The 17,510-nt window shown below is 36.4% G+C and overlaps 1 protein-coding gene across 1 annotated transcript; it reads left to right on the plus strand.

The window, feature by feature from the left end:
- Positions 1-1,843: 1,843 nt before the first annotated feature.
- On the plus strand, positions 1,844-2,788 carry LOC141509654 (olfactory receptor 2AJ1-like). Its single transcript, XM_074219347.1, has one exon. It carries the CDS (start codon positions 1,844-1,846, stop codon positions 2,786-2,788), a length of 945 nt encoding a protein of 314 aa, XP_074075448.1.
- Positions 2,789-17,510: the final 14,722 nt, after the last annotated feature.

Consider the following 17,510-nt stretch of genomic DNA (forward strand, 5'->3'; position numbering starts at 1 on the left):
AAAATTGGCAGATCTGTTTGTTGAGTGCATGACAGTGACATTAGATATATTGTGGTGAATTGGATAAGTACCAGAGGATTGGAGGAAGGCTAATATTGGACAAATTTTCAAAAACAATGGAAGGCAAAAGAATCTGTAGCTTAAAAGACAGTGAACTTGACTTTAGCTTGAGGATAAATTTTAGAATACATGCATAGGCCCTCAATTAAATCCAATTCACTTGCTTGTCTTATCATCTCCCTGATATCACATTCTTCAAGAACAAATAAGAAATATCACATCATTGGCGACTAGGTGGTGCAGTAGACAGAGCACCGGCCCTGGAGTCAGGAGTACCTGAGTTCAAATCTGGCCTCAGACACTTTAACACTTAATAATTACCTAGCTGTGTAGCCTTGGGCAAGCCACTTAACCCCATTGCCTTGCAAAAACTAAAAAAACATGTCACATCATCATCATACCATCATATATTTATATACATGCACACAAACACACACATATTATATATATTTATAAATTAATGTTGTAAAATGTTGAAAAATTAAACCTTTAAGATAGTTTGAATGATAGACTAAGTTGGGCATGATGGGGAGATTCTAAAGAAATTTGAGTCAAAAATATTAAAGGGAGCAATTAATTATTAAATGAGAAATGAAAATAGCTACTGGAGAAGATGGTGGGGATGAAGGATTGGAATGATGGAAATTTACTCTCATGTATAGTGAATAATAAACAATGTGTACAACTGAAAATGTGTAAGAATCTTCTTAACATGTAGAGAGGTAAGAAAACTAAGCAAGGTATAGGGAAGGACTTTCAGAGAACTATATAGATTAGGATCTTGGAGGGTAAAACTACAGAAGTGATGTGTGTATTCATATGGGCTATTGGGAGATAGGTGATATTCATAATGTTAGGAAATACAAGGTAACAGGAAGGGGGTGAGAGAAAATAGTGAATAAAGTATAGGGGAATTCAATAATAACTATAAGTTTAAATATGAATAGGATTTTTGCAGCTTTTTGTGTTAGCAAAAATCTGGCAATTTCACAGATTCCCATCGACTGGGGAATGACTGAACAAGTTATGGTGTTTGGTTGTGATGGAATATTATTGAACTTAAAAAAAATACTAAGATCAATGATCTTACAAAGGCATAGAATGTCTTGAAAGAAATGATGAATGATGAAGTGAAAAGAAAGAAAAACTATCATTAATAGAAGTAGGAATAGTGTTTTAAGAAGGACTGAGTATTTTTATTATACTCTTTTATGTATATGTTCATTTTAATCTATAAATTATAAATAAAATTAATTTTAAAAGATAATTATGATGGTGATCATGAGAGTTGTGATGTTGATATGAACAAAACAACTCTTGGCTGGTCCAGGGAATTTTTGCTACTAGTATGCTCTCATATTTTACAAACAAACATTTCTTCCGTAAGTGCCATTAGCATATGATCTCTTCATTGCATTAAAAAATGTTCCATACTCTTAAGTAAGAGGAAACACTAGGCACCGAGAGGCTGAATCAGCTTCCTGTTTGTCTCTAATGCTAACCACTCAAATAGGACAGGAGCAGGAATGGAGAACTACACAGATGAGCCACTGATTTTTCCACAATTCCTTAAATGAATTGATCATCCTGGTCCTTTATTAATTCAAGTAACTAATTCAATTGATTTCATTGAATTTCAATTTATTAATTTAAATCAATGCAGTAACTTCTGTAGACAGTCATTATTTTATAACCATAGACTCAGTCCTGGATTTTGATTTCATCTAATCTATCCTTTGGAAACTTGTCTTTTGGACTACAGATGAAAAAGAGAAAAATACGGATGAGGGGGGAAAAGAATCAGACTTTTGAGAGTGACTTCATTCTATTAGGAATATTGGATCCAAATCAGTATGGATTGCTACTCTTATTATTGATTCTCATCATGTTTGTCTTGGCAATTATGGGGAACACAGTTTTGATTCTTCTTATTCACCTTGATTCCCGGCTCCACACTCCAATGTACATGCTTCTCCAGCATCTCTCCTTCACTGATATCATGAACAGCTCCAATGTTGTTCCCATGATGGCCTTTAACTACCTATCTGGAAGAAAATCCATCACATTTGCAGGTTGTGGGTTGCAGCTCTTCCTCTATGTCATCTTCTTGGGTGTTGAGTGCCTTATTCTCACAGCCATGTCCTATGATCGCTATGTAGCCATCTGCCACCCCCTGCGATATCCCATCCTCATGAACCATCGAATCAGTGTCATTTTGGCTGCTATCTGCTGGATTGGGGGAACCATCAACTCTATAGTTCATTCAACTTATGTGCTGCTTCTCCCATATTGTGGCATACGAACCATTGACCACTTTTTCTGTGAAATCCCAGCCTTGTGGAGACTCTCTTGTGTTGATACATCACAATATGAAGAAAAAGTCTATGTGAGTGCTGTATTCTTCTTCCTAATTCCTTTTTCCATCATCCTTATCTCATATGGTCAGATTCTCCGTATCGTGCTTCATATGAAATCTAAGGAGGCCCAGAAAAAAGCTTTCTCCACTTGTTCCTCCCACTTGACTGTCGTTGCCATATACTATGGTTCATGTATCTTTACTTACCTGAGACCAAAGTCCTCTCACACTCCTGGTCAGGATAAGATCTTAGCCATGTCATATACCATTCTTGCTCCCATGCTCAACCCGATCATCTACAGTCTCAGAAATAAAGATGTCTTATGTGCCCTGAAGAAGGTTTTTGATAAGGCTCTTAGTCATGGAAATTAAAACTTTTAAAAATTAGACAATACCAATGGATGGCTTACTAGAAATGTGTGGAAAATATTCAAAGCAACCTTCATGCATTTTGGGCATTGAATTAAGTTACCTTTAAATGCATGACAAAATCAATTAAACTAACTCACCTATAGGTCTCTCTGAAAGGAAAATCTCCTTATTTGTTGAACTTATTTCATGAATTCTGGTACATTTTATACCAATAATGATGTTATGATCCATGTTTCATTTTCCTAATAGACAACAATCTCATTTGTAAAAGCTAACAACCTGATTTTAAGATAATATTTAAAACATCTGTGATTTATGGTATAATATTTCATCATTTTTACTGCATGAGAGATATCAAGCTATATTGTTACTGGTAGCATCATTTATCAGTATATCAGTATCAGTGAATTCCACACTGGCCAACTATCTAGAATCCATCTACTCCATGCTCAGCAGGACTTCTTATTCTCACTCAGGAAACTGCTCATTCATCCCAACACACACACACACACACACACACACACACACACACACACACACACACAAATTCTGTATTTTCCAGTGAAAAAAAGAAAATAGATTTCTCCTGTTATATATGTGTTAAATTTGATATATAGATAGGTAACTTAAAATGGCTGGTTGTAGATGAACTTGAGTTTTCCTTTTGAACCACTGAATACATTTAGATAGGATTTTGAAGAATTGATTGATATATGAATTCATCTCTCTACTTATATAGAAATAGCCCTTCTATAAATTTTCATCCTAATATTTTGAAATGTATGTTATAATATAAATATTTCAAATACTACAATAATTTTTATATAATACATGCATGAACATGTATATAAATGTATGTTTTCATGTATTTGTGTATCTTGATGTTATCAATTTATCTTTCAATCTATCCAACTTCTGCTTCTCATTTTTTCATGAATTAGCAATTATGTTCTCTACTACCTTCTAGATAGTTATTTATCTAAAAGAATATGAAGTCCTAGGGAGACTGGAATGTCTACCTTTTCAATATTTATTCTTTGTGACTAGAATGTGATTTATTCACTGTAGCTACTGTACTCTTTTCTGGAATCCTCTATTATTATTATTTCACTATTTTTATTCAGCCTTGAATAATTGCTGTCATATACTACTCTCACTAATGTATGCAATAAGTTGAACAAAAACAAAGAAAAGCATAAAATCATTGACAATTCACCATTTCAACTGGGCACTTACTCTAATGGGAAATGCTACTGTATCTGACTTATGAACTCACTATCATATTCCTGACAATTGCTCTTTTAAGCATTTTTATTCATACTGTAGTTTACCTTCCCACCCCCCAGCCCTCTCAGCTGAGATATTTATCTCATTTTTACAAAATAATTAAACAAGAAGCTCTTTTTCTCCCTTTTTCCACATCTTGCATCACTCCTATGCCTTTCCAATTGCCTCCTCTTTCACTCCATTTCAAATAATGAACTAGCTTTAATCTTAACTAAGGCTAAACTTTTCATCAGCTCAAAGAAAACATTCTTTCAAGTGCTCCCCAATAACTTGTTTCCCCGCTGCTATCTTTGGCTTATCATAATTTTAAATATGTTCCTTTCTATTTACTCATTTCATACTGTTTATAAACGTGACCATGTCTCTCTAATTGAAAAGCAAAAACCAAAACACAACCTCACATGCTCTTTCTACAACGACCATGCTTTAGCTCCTCTGCCTTTTGAGTTTAGATTCTATGAAAAGTTCAGGTATAATGCATAACTCTACTTAAAGTGATCAAACTAGAATCTTCCAAGATCAAAAGGAAAATAACTGAGAAAAGACCACTGAATTAATTTCCAAATGATGTGATTATTATTCAAGCAGAGACATGGAAATGGAAACCATATTACAAAGCATTGAGCAAAGGAGGACCAATTATTCCTTTTCATTAGAAATTCATGAGTAAGAGAAGAGAAATATCATAACTTTGATAAGTAAATTCAGAAATTTATGCTCATGTAGTTTCTTCACCAATGGAATATATTTCATTGAAATATAGTTATATTATATTGACATACCAGAGTCACTCAACAAGAAAACTATCTGAAAAACTTAGCTGGCATGATTGGTTCTTGTCCTTCATCTTTGAAGAAGATCAAAATGACATCACAATATTAGGGTCTTACAGCATGTCTGACTGACAGATCAGACCAATATGAACTTGGAATGATCAACCATAGCCCAGGCAAAATTAAGCCACATGGTCACCAGGGAGAGTTTTTCTTAACTCGTGCATCATATGTTTCCTTTGAATTACTTCAATTCTTCAGAGCTTATAGAGATATCATCCTTTTTGATGAGGGTGCATCAAGCTGAGCAGTTCTGTGGCACTATCAATACATTGCACAATCAACACATAGTTGTTAAGATGTACCTAGAGATTCTCCTTGTATCATTTTTTTCCTAATCATCCCCTGCCCCATGTGACTTCTCCATGAAATTATCTTTCTGGTAAGTGTAAATTTGATATTTGAGTGATGTGGTCATTGTAGTCGTGCTCTCTTTAGAAAAGTTAGAAAGTTTGGCAGTTTAATTTGAGAAAGGACATTAGAATATGCCAGGTGACCTTGAGAATCTTCCTAAGACAATTAAAATAAAAGTGATTCAATTTCCTGGTATGGCACTGGAAGACTATTCAGTTTTCACATTTATACAACACTAGGATACAACAACGACTCCATAGATTTTCAGTCTGGTAGTCTGTCTAATACCTCTTGTTACCACACTACCACTCAGAGTTTCCGAAATAATAAGCTACCTAGATCTGTGTCTGTCTCATTATTATTGTGTAAATGCTTGGAAACTATGCTGTCAAGGTAAATGAACTTATCCAGAGTTCAAAAGTTCTCCATTTATTGTAACCAATGATTCCACATATGGGTGGTGTGGTGCTGACTGCCAGAGAACTATAATTTCTTGTTGATAATGGTTACATCAAAATTAGCACTAGAAACAGAATTGTTTCATATTTTGTGGCATAACTGCTTCAGAGGCTGCATTGATTATACAATCATCTGAAAAACGCAAATAATACACCAATACCCCTTCCATTTTGGAGCCTTTTCAAGTTGAAGAATTTAACAGTTCAGTAACTAACTTTGTGGCCACATTTATCCTCCTTGAATTTGACAAAGTGCCTAAAAACTTCAAGCTAAGTAGCAAGCAGCACACAGATTTGGTTCCCTCCATTGGTGACTGGTGTATCACAAGAGAATCATCCATTGTACAGAACCAAGCAAAGTATGTCAATATGGAACTGACATATAATACTAATGTTCTTCCATGGGCAACCAAATTTTGACATAATTTTGTAAGAATTTTTCATAAATGACAGCATCAAAGACCTCAGTCCAATTTGCTTCTTTCCTTCTCTGCACATTTTTCCTAAAGTTGTCAGGCAGCAAAGACCATAGCAACTGTTCTTTGTCCCCCTCCAAAGACACATTGGTTCTCAGCTAGGTGACCATCTTCCAGATGAAGGATTAACTTATTATGGAGGACTCTGGCAAGAACCTTATCAACAATGATTAAAACAGAAATACTCCTATGACTGTTAAAGGATAATCTTTTCCCTTTACTTTTATAGAGATGGATGAGGGAGGTATCTATAAACTCCTGGGACATAAGCTTCCTTTATATAACCCGGGAAATTTTAGCCAAGTTTTAGATGAGCAATGAACCCTCCACCTTGTAAATCTCAATTGGGATAGAATCAGCACAAGGTACTTTGATATATCAAACCTTCTTTGTCATTTGGAACTTCAGTTAGGAATAGATTGACTTCAATTTGAGGTAAATAGTCAGGAGCCTCTGAATTGATTGATGATGGTCTGTCACTAATATTATGGAAGTATTCATTGCTCTAGGACCAGAGTCCCTATCACTAATCCATGTGGCTTCATGAATACTGAATGGGTGCATTGTACCATTTCTCTTTGACCCATAAGGTACTTATTAGAGCATTATAAAACACTTTGGACTGTTGCTTTCCCCATAAAACTGAATTTCATCTTACTTAGGAAAGAATTGTGCCCTCCTCTCTTCATTTGTATGTTTTGTTTGTTGGAATTAAATGTGACCTTCTGAGAAATAGATGAAGTATCCTGTTGGCAAACCCTGTGGAGTTCTTGTTCTTTAGGAGCCTCTCCATTTTCCCATCATTTTCAACAAATCAGTTGTACTATTTGCAAGTGGATTGACCCAAATGAGTAAATTCAGTAATGTACACCAAATCTCTGACATTTTTTTCTACTCCACTGTTGCCAGCTATGTATTAGCTCAATTTCCCCTCCAACTTAACAGCAAACTGCTCAGAAAAATACTCTAAACACATGGCATTAATTCTTCTATTTGTCATTTTGTCTTGGCATTGCCATTTCATTTGAATATGAATATTAACTTAGAGACATTGCATCTGGGATCATTCCAGCACTCTACACCATACACTTTCATTATCATTGTCACATTCTGTCTCTTCTTGCAATTGAACAGTCTATTAAATGCCAATATTTGCTATGAGTTCAGGACATTCTATTGCATTTAGATAAATGGAAGATAGTGGTCATGATGAGAAGAAGGTTATTAGACCACATATCTTCAAAGATAAGTTATCTTTGCTCTTGCTATTTTCAACTCCAGTCATCCCAAGGACTACCTGTCATATCTGGTAATCTTAGCCTCCACTATTACCCAGAATTATAAGTTTGTCCTCTTTTGGTATAGTGATGATAAGGATCTCCAGGTCTTCATAAAATTTTTCTTTGGGGGCGGCTAGGTGGCATAGTGGATAAAGTACTGGCCTTGGAGTCAGGAGTACCTGGGTTCAAATCCGGTCTCAGACATTTAATAATTACCTAGCTGTGTGGCCTTTGGCAAGCCACTTAACCCCATTTGCCTTGCAAAAAAACCTAAAAAATTTTTTTTCTTTGATATCATCAGGGTTCATCATGGCAGGAACATAGGGTCTGGTGATGGTGGCATGGTATTTTCCTGCAGGTGGCATACACATCACCTTGAATCCATCATTCAGTCTTTTAGTAAACATAGAAGTTTGTTGATTAGATTGGAATGTAGGATATATTCAAGGAAGATTACTATTTATATGGGATAAAACTCATAAAGGCAAAGAAAAATCATTATAACTAAATTGCCCCATTTGGCTATCATCAGTTCTGCTTCTCTCCTCAGATTCTCCCCATAGATAAAGATATTAGAGTCAATAGTGGCTCAGGTCATAGAGACTGGACTGAAGGCAGATGATCCCTGGGTATCTGAAAAGGCTTTTGAAAAGAACACACTGCTCATCTCATCAGAGAAAGGAGCTAGGAAAAAAGTCCCTAAAACTGCTTCAACCAAGACTGGTCTTTACTGGAGCAACAGAGAATGCATTCAGCAGTAAAAACTCAGAAATTACATGCAAAAACTTTAGCAAAGATGATTATAATTGTCACTGGTCCATGGAATGTGTGTTTGCTTACACTCTCAAGATCTCTAAAGAATTTTGTAATTGATTGTGAAACATGTAACATCTCACATGCTTATATGAATGATTTATCCTTGCCTTGTTGTAGAAGTTTCTATGGACTGTACTTGTCTGACTAATGAAAACCCAATCCACTGAATCTTGACTCCAACATAGTGATGTCATTTTGATCTTGAGAACAGAGGACGATAACCAACAAGTAATCTCATCCACCCATTCTATCAGGAAGTGTCTTCACATGTTTGAAGCAGAAATCCCTCACCTTACCTTCAGTCTTGAGAACTGTAAATTACTCTCAACCTAATTTAATCCATATTTCAATAAAATTTTACTAGACTGTGGTCGCTGAGCATGCTACAGAATTTGGGAGTCAAAGATAAGAATTGAGTGACAAGAGAATAGCAAAAGCAGATAGGCAACCCTGACAAGAGCTTGGTCATCTCTCACACCAATGGTAAAACATACAGTCCATACAGAAGTGTAACTTAGAATTTCTCTGTTTTATGTATAGGTACACAGATGTCTATGCAATTTATAATCTCCCTGTATAATATGTGTAATTTGTTAATAAACTATATACAACTTCACAATTTCTTTCTAATGTTCTTATTGATATATTGGTGGATATTTATGATTATTAAGATTTTAAGAAAAAAATTGACATTAAATTCACCAAAGGAAACTTTTCTCAAAAGTATTTATGAGTGACACAATAGAAAGGCATCTGACATATGGAAAAGTGAGAAAGATTTGCAAAGATATTTATAATAGATTATTTTTTCTATCAAATGACACTTACTGGCTGTGTTATCTTGGGTAAGTCACAAAGCTTTGCCTCACATCCAAGGTCATCTCTAGTCATCATGATTCCTATTTGACCACTTTTCTAGATGGTTTTGCAGGAGAAAATGAGACTGGTGACTTAGCACAGCATTCCCTCAAACAAATTCAATTCATGCTTGTCATGAAATCACCTATCTGATACCACAGTCTTTGTTAAGAGTGAAGGACAGGGGTGGCTAGGTGGTTCAGTGGACAAAGCACTGGTCCTGGAGTCAGGAGTACTTGAGTTCAAATCTGGCCTCAGACTCTTAATAATTACCTAGCTGTGTGACCTTAGGCAAGCCACTTAACCCCATTGCCTTGCAAAAAAAAGAGTGAAGGACGAATATCATCAGGCTATATCCTCCATTGAAAGCTTGTGATGTCAGGTAAATGAGATGAAGAATCTCTGAAAGTTGGTTGGACACCTTATACTGAAGTCTAGGCAATTGTGGCACAGCTTGGAAGACCTCAGGTAAACATTTCAGTACACTGAGCTTTATCAGAGGTTATTCAAACTGTAACACTGATTGGATGCCAAGCCACTGGTATGGTGATAAAGATGGTTGGTTTGTTATTGGAGTGGAAGTCTCTCAGGAAAAATGGACTTGAAGCTCATGAGCATGAAGATATCCAAGAAATGTCATTCCCAGAGAAAAAGAATAGAGTTGAACAAGGGAGAAATTCTACCATCTCTGAACTTACAGACAGAAAACAACTTGTATTCAAAAACAGCTTCACATTCTTAGTAGGTACATGAATCTGCACAAGTCATTAAACCCTTATTTGTTCCTCACCTGTAAGTTGGGGGCACACTGAGAAATGAAATGGCCAGCCACTCTAGCATCTTTGTCAAGAAAATTCCATGAGCAATGCCCAATGTCAGAATAAGTCAGAGCTGAACAAAAACTTCTACACTTTAATGTTGAATTCACATGACAAAACAACTTGGTTCAGATGGGAAATTTGATGTTAGACTTTTTAAGATATCTTGGGTTTGGTTCTTTTTTTGGACTTTTTCTCTTTTTAATCTTTTTTTTAAATAAAACATAACTTTTGTGATTGAGTGATGCCCTAACTTTCCGATATGTAGTGGAATCAGAGCCTCCTCTTACTGTTGCCTCTGCCAATTTTTGTCTTTACATGCTGAGAAAACCTAAACCTGGCACAGAGGCTCCTTTAGTTGGAATAAAGCCAACCCTACTGAGGTAGAAGGTACTCTGCAAGCAGGATCTATCCACCATTAGATGGAGAGAAGGGCAATGACAGTTACTATGAACTACAAAGTTTTAAAATCTGTTACTTATGTTAAGCACTTGAATGATGACAATGAAAATGCAACAGTATTTCACATTGCACAAAATACAGATCTCACAAAGTAAGTACAAAGAAACAATAGCAAGAAGACTTTCATGAATTTAATGATCTTTTATTTAATTTCCCCCCAAAAGGAACCGGTTTATTTTAAAAAGTTATTAATGAAGGGCAGAGCCAAGATGGCATCATGAGAGCAGGAATTCCAGGAAACTCCAAAAGCCATCAAATTATGATTCTAGCCAAAATTTAGAGGGGAAGAACTTATAGAAAGTCTAAGTGATATACAATTTCCCAGTCCAAGTCAACTTAGAAGATCCACTGGAAAGGCCTGTTTCATCAGAACCAGGGGTTGGAAAGAGCCCCATTGCAGCCAGGTCACAACACAGTGGGCCCCAAACAAACCAGTCCAACCTTCCAGAAGCAACCTAGAAAGAGAGGAAGAAGGGGCTGAGATAATTCACATAAAAGAGTCCAGTAGAAGCTTTTGTTATGGAGTGGAATGGAGAAAGGCGAGGGGAATGAGTGAGCCTTCATGCTCATCAGAATTGACTCAGTGAAGAAATAACATGCACACTAAGTGGGTATAGAAATCTATTGTACCCTAAAGGAAAATGAGAGGAAAGAGATGGTTAAAAGGAAGGATGGGGGAAGTAGGTGATACAAGAGAGGGAAGATTATGGGAGAGAGTAATCAGATGCATCACACTTCTGAGCAGAACAGGGAGGGGAGAGGAGAGGAGAGGAGAGGAGAGGAGAGAGAGAGAGAGAGAGAGAGAGAGAGAGAGAGAGAGAGAGAGAGAGAGAGAGAGAATAAAATAAATTGAAATGGGGAGAATAGAATGGAGGGAAATACAGCTAGTAGTAGCAACTGTGGGACAAGATATTGATACAAATTCTCTGGTGGACTTATGATAAAGAAGGCAATTCATCCCTGAGACTATAGAATCTGAACACAGATTGAAGAACATTTTTTTCCCTCTCACCTCATTTCTCTTGAGGCTTCTCTATCTTTTTTGGGGGGAGGGTTATGCTTATTTTCACAGTAAAATTATTGTAATAATCTAAAAAAATAACCATAAAAGAATAAAAATTATTAATGAATAAAACCTCAGGAAAATCAGAATGAAAAATTAGTCCATTTAAAAAAAATTATGTAAAGTACATTGGCAAATGACATTTAAAAAGATACAAGCAAAAATTAATATTTGGTTTTCATTGAAATTATTCCAATTAAATTTGTAATGAGAAAGTGAAACATTAAGCCATAACTATTAGATGACCAGATAGTATATAGAAATTACTGATGGTATTAGGAGTTTTTTTTAACACTTTTATGCAAGTATTATTTTTATTCATCCTTTATTATCAAAGAAGACCAATAAAATCACATGACAATGTCCAGACGTATGCTTTGATTCTATTTAAGTAAAGTAGGTTCTACAAAGTTATCAGCTGCTCTTGGTCTTTCAGTCATCAAATACCAATGGCAAGACCAAAGACAGTATATCAGGTGATGGCTCAGGATGCAGTGAATGATGTTGGCATCTTCTTTGATGTTTGCATAACACCCCTTGCAGCAGCAACCTTCATGACCATTGGAACAAAGTGTTCTCATCCACCCATGCTACCTGACAGGGCAATGGGGACCATAATCTTTTCATGCTTGGAGTATATTTCTCTCTGATTCATTTATGTGTTGAGGTCTGTTGTTAATTTCAAACTTAGTTTAGAATGACTGATAAGATGATTTTACCAAAGTGTGACCATGAGTATTCTTTAACTTATTTGAGTCACAGGTGAGAGTTGGATGAAAAGCAGATACCAAAGATGGATGAACAACCTGAAAAGGCCTCAATAAGACTTTGGAGCAAAGTTGCAAGTCCCTCATGAACATCCCATAAATATTGTATCTATCTAGTTATATCATTTTTATGAAAATTCACATTTCTTATTTTGAACCTATCAAAAGGAATTGTGTCTATTCAAATATTCATTTTATGACATGAATGTTAGTAAAGGGTTATTATTACATTTAGTGGCCTGACTTTACATTTCTTGAGAAATATATTTATAGAAATATCAAGACTGAACCAAGATGCCAGAGTGATGGTAGGGACTTACCTGAACTCTCACCCAAACTCATACAAATATCTTTTAAATAATAAATCAAAGTCTAGAGAAACACAAAAAGACATTGAAATTATTTTTCAGTTCAATACAAGTTAGCAGGTTGGCAGTACAGGTCTGTTTTACCAGGGTGAAAGACAAGCTCAATGAAGTAATGGCCAAGTAAGTGTAGACCAACCCCTAGCAATCCAGGAACTGACCTCTGGGAAACTGAACCAATATCAACAGTGATGGTTTTCAGATTTCTCATCCAGAGGCACCAAAGATAATTTAGAAAGTCAGCTGGAAAAGTCTGTCTCACCAGGATGAGAGAGGAGCTCAGTCCAACACAGGCCATGTCAACTCCAGCTAAATTCCAACACAATTTGGGCAGGCTTGGGGAGCTGCCAAATCAGCATTGGAAGCACGTAATTACAGAGTTCTTAGTCAACAGTTGGTAAGGTGATCAAACCATCAGTCAAAAGGAGATAGTATGGGATCTTTTGGCTAGCACTGAAGTGGCACTGTTGCTGTGCCCATACTCTGATCCTGGTCCCAAATCTCAGTGACATTTCCAGGACATGGAGGTATACTAGCACACCAGAGCTAGCAAATGGTGGGTAGTAGGAATTCTCATCACAGTTTCAGAGCAGATCAGACTTCAGGTGGTCATTCACATACCAGAGCACAGGCCAGGAGAGTATTCACCACAACTCCTTAGCTCATATCACATTCGAAGAACTGAAAACTTAGAGGTCCCCAGAAGTATCTCTGAACATAGATGAGCAAAATCCAAGAAGCTTGGGACAGTGTGCTTTCTCAACTGGAAACTGAGTTAAGATGAAGTCATAGGCTATGAGAATGAATAATAAAAAGAAAAAAAAATTGACCATAGAAAATTACTATGGTGATAGGGAAGATCAAAACCAGAAGAAGAAATCAAAGTTCCTAAGGCCTCCAAGAAAGATATAATATTGTTTCAGGATATTGAAGACCTCAAAAGATATATTGAAAATCAAGTAAAAGAGATAAAGGAAAAATTTGGATGAGAAAATGTGAATGACACAAGAAAATGATGAAAAACCAGTCAGCATTGGTAAGGAGATACAATAAAATAATGAAAATAGAGCACCTTGAAAGAGAGATGAAACCAAATGGGAAAAGAGGGCTAAAAAATCTAATAATTAGGAGAATACCTAAAAAAGCAGAATTGGCCAAATATAAAAGGAAGTACCACAGCTCAGCAAAGGGAAAAATACAATTCCTTAGAAAGTGGAATTTTCAAAAATAGCAAAAGAAATACCAAAACTCAATGTAGAAAATAATTCCTTAAAAATTAGAATTAACCAAATGGCAACTAATGGCTTTATGAAACATCAAGAAAAAACAAGCCAAAACCAATATGATGAAAATAATAGAAGAAAATGTGACATATCTCATTGGAAAAACAATTGACTTGAAAAATATATTTAGTAAATATAAACTAAAAAATTATTATACTACCTGAAAGGCATGATAAAAAAAAATCCTAGATTTCATATTTCAAAAAATTATCCAGGAAAACTACCCTAATATTGAAGTGCCAGATAGTAATATATAGAAATGGAAACAATCTACCAATGACCTTCTGGAAGATATCCCCAAATAAAAACTGTCAGTAATATTATAGCCAAATTCCAATACTCCAAGGTCTATGAGAGAATATTACAACCACTAAGAAAGAAACAATATAATTACCATGGAGTCACACTAGGGTTAGCACAAAATTGATCAGGTTCTATATTAAAGGATAGAAGGACTTGGAATCTGGTACTCTGGGAGGGAAAAGAGTTGGATTAAAAACCAAAATAAATTCCCTAGGAAAACTGAGCATACTCTTTTAGGGGAAAAGGTGGTCATTTAGTGAAATAAGGAAATCTCACATTTGTCCAATGAAAAGAACAGAGATTAATAGAAAATTTGATCTTCAAATACAATAATCAAGAAAATCATTAAAAATAAACAGGAAAAGGGGAGGCTAGGTGGCACAGTGGATAGAACACTGGCTCTGGAGTCAGGAGTACCTGAGTTCAAATCTGGCCTCAGATACTTAAAAATTACCTAGCTGTGTGGCCTTGGGCAAGCCATTTAATCCTGTTTGATTAGTGAAAAGCTAAAACCAAATAATGAAATAAACAGGAAAGGAGTAATATGTGATGTTGAAAAGTTTATAATTCTACATGTGAACATAATATTTATAACTCATAAGAAGTTTCATAATTTTAGGGTAGATAAAAGGATCATATATATCTGTATATATATACATATACATATACATACATGTATATATATATATATATATATATATATATATATATATATATATAGAGAGAGAGAGAGAGAGAGAGAGAGAGAGGAGAGAGAGAGATAGTACAAATGATATGAATTTTACATGAAGGGATGATATCCAAGCATAATAAAATTACCAGGAGCAAAAGAAATGTACCAGGAGAAAGGGAAGGGGAGAGGTAGAATAGGCTAAATTATCTCCTATAAAAGAGGCAACAAAAAGCTGTGGAAGGGAAGAAGGGGGGAAAGTGAAAGGAAGTAAGCGATCTTTTTTGCTTAACAGAATGAATTCAATGAAGGAATAACATACTGGACCTGAAATCTCTCTTATCTACAGGAAAGTCAGACAGAAAAGAAATGAGAAAGGGGGAGTAATGGAAGGGAGGGGAGATTCAAGAAAAGCTAGTCAGAAGCAAAACACTTTTGAGGAGGGAAAGGGTGAAAGAAGAGAGACAAAGCATATATGAAGTTGAGGAAGGGATGGAGGAAAATGCAGTTAGTAATAGTAATGGTGAAAAAAATTTTGAAATTAATCTGAAAAAAATTCTCCTTTATCAAACATAAAGAGAACTGAGACAAATTTATAAAGAATAATGTATTCCCCAATTGATGAATAGTCAAAGGATATGAACAACTTTGGGTGAGATGATCAATGCTACCTATACTCATATAACAATTTTCAACTCACTATTAATAGAAGAAATGCTGGAGATTATGGAGAGAGAATGAAACATTAATGAATTGTTGCTAGAATTGTGATCTGATTCAAAAGTTCTGTAGATCAATTTAGATCTATTCCCAAATGATTCTAAAACCCTGCAGTATTTTTGATATAGCAATGTCACTACTAGCTCTGTATAGTAAAAGAAATTTTAGGAAAACAAAAGAATATATATTAGCAAGGATATTTGAGGCAGCTCATTTTTGAGAGAAAGGAATTAGAATTTGAAGGGATGTGCCTTCATTGGCTAATAGCTCAACAAATTATGATGTGTGATTTTTTAATGGAATACTTTTTTCTCTGAGAAATGATGATCAGGATGTTCTCAGAAGCACATGGTATGACTTATATGAGCTGTTGTAAAGTGAAATATCTTGTGTATGAAATAGCTGCAATATTGTAGAGTGATCAAGTGTTCATTTGTGAATAACATAGCTCTCCTCAGCAATATAATGACTTCAGAAAATTCTGAATGACTTTTGGTGAAGAATACTGTTCATTGCCATAGAAAGAGCTGATAGCTTTCAGAATAAATATTGAAGCATGCCTAACTGTAATCTCTATCAAATTGCATGCTTCGCTAAGATTGAGAATGAGGATGGAGGAAGGGAGAGAATTTGGGGCACAAAGTTATGAAAATATGTTAATTGCTTTCATATGTAAGTGGGGAAAATGAAATACTAAATAAATGATTTTAAATGTCAAGATTATAAAAGAACTTAAAAATCTGATCATCTTTTTATTTTATAGGATAAATTGAACCTATCCTTGTACTTCATATCTATATCCTAAGATGTGTTTTTGATTTTGTCTACAAAATTCCATAGTTGATCATGAAATTTTTGGGAAATAGCTATCTGGAACCGATCAATGGTACAGAAATGTAGAAACCAATGTTTCAGTAACGAAAAATAAATCTATATTACCTTCTGAGAAAGACAACCACTGCCGGGTTTTTATTTACAACGCCGGCTTCTTAATGCTAGTCCGTCCTCTTACTCACCAGTCCAACGCGTGATGAGTCTTCGGGGTACCTCCGGCCCCCACTCTTTGATGGGGGAAGAACCAGACAGAGCGCCTGAGGTGGGTCATGAGTCTTTATTCTTCTGTGATTACATTCCCGCTCCCTCCCCACCTCTCAGCAGACACTTTTATCCCTCCTGTCCTCCCTCCCATGAACTCTTAAACAATGAGGGGCCGAGTTCTGTAACATTCCTTTATAAGGGGATTATGTTTCCCCCGCTAAGCGACCACCAAGCCTCTTCCCCCCGCCCCCAACATCTCCCCCTTTCTGTTTTACAAGGTTATCACTTGGTGTGACCTTAAGCGGTGCTGAGGTTAGCCTTAAGCGGTGTCATTTCTACTGGCCTCTGATAGCCGGGGGCGAGGAACCCTGTCTTAGGTCATCTCCTTCAACCCAGGACCTTGCCCGTCCTAGGCGCCTGACACCCTCAGGGCCTGTCTTAGGTGGCTGGGTTAGGAGAGGTTGCCCGTCTTGGGGTTTACCTCGTCTTACCCCTAGGTGTCACATGTCATGCATGGCGGCTAGCCAGACTTGGGGATCCTCCCCCGTCTCCATGGCCATGAAGGCTTTCTGAGTAAGAAGCATATAGCCCCTCTGTTAGCTAGGCGGCAGAAACAGACAACAAGTAGGGTGATTCCCAGAATCAGCGTCCTTGTTCACCCTCAAGGGGGTACCCTCCCGCCATCTGGCAATCCCTCCATGGTATGGGATCCTCGATGTCTTCCCCTGTGGCCACACATGAGGGGCCCCACCGAGGAATCGTGAAGTCCCGTTGAGTTTGATTCACCAGGGGTCGCCAACCCAGAAGGCCTCGGAGCTGGGTCCCCTTTTTTGTCCCTGCTGGGCTGACAGTCGTCTGCGGGAAAAGGCCG

Source organism: Macrotis lagotis, chromosome 1, assembly GCF_037893015.1.
Source record: "Macrotis lagotis isolate mMagLag1 chromosome 1, bilby.v1.9.chrom.fasta, whole genome shotgun sequence".
In the NCBI taxonomy this organism is placed as follows: domain Eukaryota; kingdom Metazoa; phylum Chordata; class Mammalia; order Peramelemorphia; family Peramelidae; genus Macrotis; species Macrotis lagotis.